General features: G+C 34.5%; 1 protein-coding gene across 1 annotated transcript; it reads left to right on the plus strand.

The window, feature by feature from the left end:
* Positions 1-2,414: 2,414 nt before the first annotated feature.
* On the plus strand, positions 2,415-5,965 carry LOC133680931 (uncharacterized). Its single transcript, XM_062103980.1, has 2 exons — positions 2,415-2,688; positions 4,628-5,965. Exons 1-2 carry the CDS (start codon positions 2,675-2,677, stop codon positions 5,385-5,387), a joined length of 774 nt encoding a protein of 257 aa, XP_061959964.1. The 5' UTR covers positions 2,415-2,674; the 3' UTR covers positions 5,388-5,965.
* Positions 5,966-6,803: the final 838 nt, after the last annotated feature.

Here is a 6,803-nt window from a genome sequence, read left to right on the forward strand (position 1 = left end):
TGATGCCTTGCGGTTTTATCAGCACACGAAAAAAAAACCTATAGTGTGATTAACCTAGCATGGAGATAAACTTCATGAAGTCTCGTGGCGTATCATAGACAGAAGGAATTAATCAAAAGCGGTGCTCATGTTTGGGAGGCGAGAGAGAAAATGACAGGCAGGAAATAAAATTTGAATGGGGGCATTTCACATGGTTTAGGCAAGTAGTAACCTGTAAGGACGCAGCTAGACTTGGACTTTTCTATGCAGGCAGAGAAGGGAATGGGAATGCGAGTATCTATTATTTGTTATTATTTATTAAAAAATAAAAAAATAAAATAATTAATATATATATATATATGAATTTTGTGTGTGTATTAAATGATAAAATGATAGATGTTATTTATATATTTGTGTTTTATGTTAATATTTATATTGCGTATTGTATTAGAAAAAATTAAATATTCTACAAATATATTTATATAATATAAATATATATTTTGAATTAGATTTAAAGGGTTCGGAACAGGCTTTAAGAATAGGTTTAACAATATTAATACTTCACTCCTCATTTTTCAGGTTGAAAAATTTCTACTCATTTAAATCAGGTAAGTATTTATTATGTTCGGATTAAATTAATATTATTATTATTATTATTATATACACTGCTGAGGAGTGCAAGCGCGTGAGAATACTCCTGTGTTCCTGAACCGTGTAAGCAATAAATAGATTCCGTTCTGTTCTGTCTGAAACTCGCAACTCTGTCTTGGTAATAAAGCTAAAAGCTAAGCCAAAGCTCATCCATGTATGTGGCGTACATGGTCAAGCAGACGTAAAGTCCTAAATCCGTAAATCGTATGCACACGTCCACCGTCCACGTGAATGCTATACCATACCACCCTACGGTCTACGCGTGAGATTGGTTGGGCTTGATTTCTTAGCCTTTGGTTCAAACTGGGCTCTCAACCCAAGTTCACTTGTCAAGCCCAAATCAAGCAAGTCAGCAGCTCAAAGTATATTAATTAACTTTAAACTAAAATAAACTAATTACTATACCCTTTTCCTATTTATGGTAATAGTTTTGTGTTTTTTTTAATTATTTTATCTTTTAATATTAAATTTGTTTTTTATTAAATAATATACTTTTATGATATAAATCACGAGTTTAACAAATTAATCTAATTTGATAAGTTAACTTGGTTGACTCGATGTTTTTTCTTAATTAGTTTTTTTTTTAATTTCATCATTTGATGTTGGGTTGATTGAGAATTAGATTTTATAATTTATTTTGTTTATCTCGGTATTATAACCATGTCATGGGTCTTCAACATTAAATTTTTTTATTGGGTATTTTTCGTCTCATGACTAGGTCACGGGTTTGGCGAGCTAACCCAATTGACTTGAATTTTATTTTTAATTGACTTTTTTTTCTTCTAATTTTATCATTTAATATTGTGTTTTATTTTGAATTAGATTTCATTATTTTTTTATTTGCTTTTTATTAGGTTATCTCGGTCTCATGACCCAATAATAATGTTTAACAGGTTAACTCGTATTAACTTAACTTATTTTTTAGTTATTTTTTTAATTAAAACTTGTATAAATTTCATCATTCAACATTGGGTCCGACATGATGATTGGAAATTAAACTTCATAATTTATTTTAACTTGCTCTCTACCGGATTATATCAATCTCATGATCAAAATCGCGAATTTAGCAGGTTAACACGGGTTAAATCAAGTCTTTTTTTTCTTTTTATGAACTTATCTTGGTCTGATGACCCAATTTATGAGTTTGACAGATTGACTCTGATCATTTTTTATGTTTTTTTTCAATTAATTTCTTTTCTAATTGATTTATTTTCCATGAAATTATCTTAATCTTATAACTTGAATTGCGATTTTGACTTGTTAACTCTAGTTATTTTTTTAAGTTTTTTTTTAATTGATTATTTTTCAATTTCATCTTTCAACATTGATTTGATGGAAAATTAAGTTTCATAATTCATTTTAATTGCTTTCTATGGGGTTATCATAATCTCATAACTTAGATCGCAGATTTGATATGTTAATCTGAGTTAACCCAAATCAATCAAATATGTTATTTTTTTAATATTAAAAAAAATATTATCTTAAATTTTTTTGTCAAACTATGTCTCTACGAGTTGTATAAATTGCTCTTGAACTCGTAAATTTAACTAAATTATATCCAACTAACTCTCATACAATTAATTTTTTTTTTTTACTATAAAAACATTAGTAACATCCCAATATTTTTTATATTAAAAGAAAAACTGATGTAACCCACGTAACACGATTATCTAATTCATCTATTTTGCATAGAAAAAGCTAGGTTCCAGTCTCAACTTTTCTTGATTTTAATTTTAATTTTCTCTTGTTTTTAGTAACAGGGGTTGGTTGGATCATGGACGGGATGGGCTTTTAGGCTTCAGCTTCAAAACAGGGCTGGCAATGGCATGCTGGCATCCCCTTCCTATTTCGCATTCCATAATGGTAAACAACTAAACACCATCATTCCAGCATCAGTTTCCCTAGCAAAACTAAAAAAGCCTTTCGGGGCCTAGAGAGCTTCAGTTTCCAGCAAGAAGAAAGGACAACCCGAACAAAAGAAGCAATTTCACACTTGCAAGCTAAGCACGCACGCACGCACTTATTCAAGAGAATCGAAAAGGAAATGTTCTATAGAGGGTACGTGCGTGATTTTCCCAACTCAAAACCTTTTTTTCTTTTTTCTCTACAATCCAATCTTTCTTCTAAACGATTTCCTTCTATTTCTTTTGGTTTGTTAATTGGTTCTCGTAATTGGGTTCTTTTTATTTATTTTCTTTATGCCATTAATTCTTAATTTGTCTGCGCAAGAGGCTGTTAATCTTTTGCTTATATCAAGAGGCTATGTTGGTGCCTTTTGTTTTGTTGCCTAGCTTGCTGTATCTTTGATTATATTATCTGGGTGTGATTTGTTCTTGTTTAATTTGATCTCGAGCTCTTAAAAAATTAACCATTCAGTAACTATAGCTCTTTAGAGATGTTTACAGAAAGAAAATGATTATATTAGGAACGCAGAGAGCTGGTTTTTATTATTAATCTATGATTTAGTGATTGATGTTGAGGCAGAAGGCGGTGTCTTAATGGTTGACCTTTTAGTATTTTGGAAATACTTTGCTCAGATATATTTTCAACTATTAAAATGGGTGAATAAATCCACCTATCGATTCTTGTGAAATATTGTGGGCCGCTGTAATTTATAACATGCCATTACTTGTACTAGTTTTGCTAATTTGATGCTTTCGAGAGGGAAGGGATTTAACTACAAGTAGGCTAAGATGGTGTCTTACAAATTTATTATTTTGATCAGTGAGATTGAAATGGATTAAATGAATATATAGACTTATGCAGGCTGCTGTAAACAAAAGGAAGTGATATTAGAACTGCGAAATAGCATCATCTCATGATATCCTAAAGTTACATATTGATGTTAGTTATTGTGATGTTTTAATATTTGTGAGACACCATTATGAAATCACTGAAAGCTGGTGGCCTGGGGTTAAGAGTTCACTTCCTACTTTGAAGTGATTTGCTGGGGAGAGGTTGTGAGTCTGTATCTATGATTGGAAGGCTCATTTCCACTGATCCTTTGCATGGGAATGAGGACAGAGTGTGACTTAGCTCAACTTGATGGAATACCCACGGGGCAGCTACATCATGGTGTGTTGCCTCAACCAACCACGGGATCTTACCTGCCTGAAGAAACTAAAAAAAGGGAGAGTGAGAGGGGGGGACAAGAGCTTTATGCAAAAGAATTTCAATACACACAAGGGGTGACCAATAGTTCAATCATATAGTAATTTTGGAATCCCGGACAGCTTAAGGATGAGAATCCAGTTAGTTTATTTGGGGGCACTAGTCTAAGCTTATGGATAGAATAAATGTTGAACATGTAAGGAAATGAGTAAGATTGGGAGTGGAGTATCTTTTAGTGGAACCATGAATTTGAAACCAATCATGTGGTTTCTAAGGTAAGTTTAGGTCTTAAAAGTTGTAATTTCAGAGTTCTCATTGAAGGTTTCCAATGATTTTATAGTCCAATAACTTGATCTCACTCACTTCTCAAGAAGCTAAACCAAGCTCTTCTAATTGTTCATGCATCTCATTGTTTGCTCAATCCTGACAGCCCAAATTGGTAATATGCTCGTTAGTAAAACAAGAACATTAATAAGCATGTTCCTCTTAAAAATTCTAATTGATTTTCTTGAAGAAAATTTAAACTGAGGCTGACCGAGTTGATAAGCACTAGAGATGTTCTGAATGCATTAAGACCAGCAAACAAATCATTCAGTTACACTGAGATGACAGAAATAACTTTGAACTTTTTAGCATCTGGAATTCGTGTTCATTCAAGGCTCTGGGATGCCAATTTTATTTCTTGCCTTGGAATTTTTTTTATATATGTGTTTTTAATTTTTCTTAATTGATAAAAGAATACCAACCTTTAAGGAACAAAAGCATAAATTTCTGGTGATATTCATGGATGTAGTTGCATATAATTTTGCATGATTCTGTGCATAAAGTATTGGGGAGCTTCCTATGTGATATGCCTATTTGATTTATTTTTTTTAAATTGAAGTAGATATCCTGACGGTCCTGATGGACGTGAAATGGGTGCAAAACGTCAGCGGATGGTTGATCAGGGTCCTTCATTCTATGGTAATTCCCCTGGTTCAAGTTTTATGTACAACACACCTCCCTATGGATATGTTAGCCAGCCACCTCCGCCTTTCCCTGTTGTCCGCCTTCGTGGTCTTCCTTTTGACTGCACAGAAACTGATGTGGCTGAGTTCTTTCGTGGTTTGGACATAGTTGATGTTCTTTTTGTTCACAAGGGTGGTAAGTTCACTGGTGAAGCTTTTTGTGTTCTGGGGTATCCTCTTCAAGTTGATTTTGCACTTCAAAAGAACAGGCAGAACATGGGCAGGAGATATGTTGAGGTTTTTCGGAGTAAGAGGCAGGATTATTACAAGGCAATAGCAAATGAAGTTTCAGAATCTCGTGGTTCACCACGACGAAATATCTCTAGGGCTAAATCTTACGATGAGGGAAAGGACTTAGCCGAGCATACAGGGGTATTACGATTGAGGGGGCTGCCATTTTCAGCTGGCAAGGATGACATAATGGAATTCTTTAAAGATTTTGTTTTATCTGAAGATTCGATTCATATTACGATGAATTCAGAGGGTAGGCCAACTGGGGAAGCCTTTGTGGAGTTTGCAAATGCAGAAGATTCTAAAGCAGCGATGGCCAAAGATAGGATGACTCTTGGGAGTCGTTATATAGAGCTGTTTCCCTCATCAATCGAGGAGTTGGATGAAGCAGTTTCAAGAGGCCGGTGACTCTTATTATACATCTGCTTATATCCGGTATTTTGTACCAGAAATCTTTAACCTTGCCTTGTTGTTTTAAATTTTGCTTTACTAGTTTTTCCATAGTAAGACTACTTGTTTGTTGTTTTGAGCTGTTCATATCTAGTCAGATTGGTATTCTAATATTGTGTATTGGTCTAGCGTGTAACTTCATTGGTTTTTAAGGCTTTTGATACCACCTTTGAAGAAGACTGGTTTAAAGGAGGTTTCCTGGGAAAATATAGGTGCTATTTTGAAGGTCTGATGACTATTCTTCCAGAGTGTGATTGGCTATTCCAAAAGGGTGTGTGGATTGTGGAATTTGTTGGAATATGGCTACATCAATTGCATTTCAGTGCTGTGATTCTCGGTACAAGTTTCCTTTTTCTTATTGCATGTCTTGTAGAAGTGAAGAAAGGCAGCATATCATTGTCACTGGAGAATTCAACTCTTGCTTTTACTGTCATAATTGCTGCATGTCAAGTAATGTATTTAATTTCTTGCTCCTGTTTCTTGTAGCAAATACTCTAGTTGATGAATAGGTTTTTCTCTCGTCGATTTGACTTGAAGTACCAGTTTCCTGAGCTCTAACCCGAGATTTCAACACACATAATAGCACGTCCAGACTCTGGACCGCGTGGACCTCTTTGAATCAAGATATATGTATTTGTTCCGTGACAGATAAAACTAAAAATCCCTTTCCTTTTAACCATCCAAATTTGCCTAGTTTATTTTCACTCCTTTATAACCCCGCTGATTAATTCTTAGCACGTACTCCTTTGCTCGTGTGAGTTAGGAACTGGAAAAGGAGTGAAAGGGGTACATGCACAAAGAGTCAAAGACAGAGGCGCCACTTTTGGCTGAGCGATTCATGGCAATAATTTTTGCTGCTTTTGAGGGGATATGAAGGATAAAGCAAAACCTGGATTTCGACGCTAAAAGGGTACTTTCTTGGTGCTAAACCGAGTAATCCTCCTTGACAGGCAAAAATATACTGCCAACGTCCAATCAGGCTCCAAAAGATTCGTGTATTGAAACTTGGGCAGCCAGGAGAGAATGCCATGCAGAGAAGATGACAGAAATGTGGAAACAAGCTCCTCGTCCTGGCTATATCCAAAGCAAATTCCTAATCTAAAGTAGTATTTGTTACCTAATTTTGGACCTGATGCATTCTCGATATAAAACCAAGTACTAGTTTGTTTCTTAAACCAATGCATGAGCTACATGATTCGTGTGTTCTTCCCCATCTTTAATTTATCAACATCTTGAAAGTTAATAGAACTTATCCTCCTTTTGTTTTGAGCAGAATCAAACTCAAAGGCTAGTTTTTATTTTTTCTGGTAAAACTAACTAAGAAGCTAATGAAACACCTGACAATGGAGGTAAGAATCATGAATTCAAGCTTTA

This window comes from Populus nigra, chromosome 1 (assembly GCF_951802175.1).
Source record: "Populus nigra chromosome 1, ddPopNigr1.1, whole genome shotgun sequence".
In the NCBI taxonomy this organism is placed as follows: domain Eukaryota; kingdom Viridiplantae; phylum Streptophyta; class Magnoliopsida; order Malpighiales; family Salicaceae; genus Populus; species Populus nigra.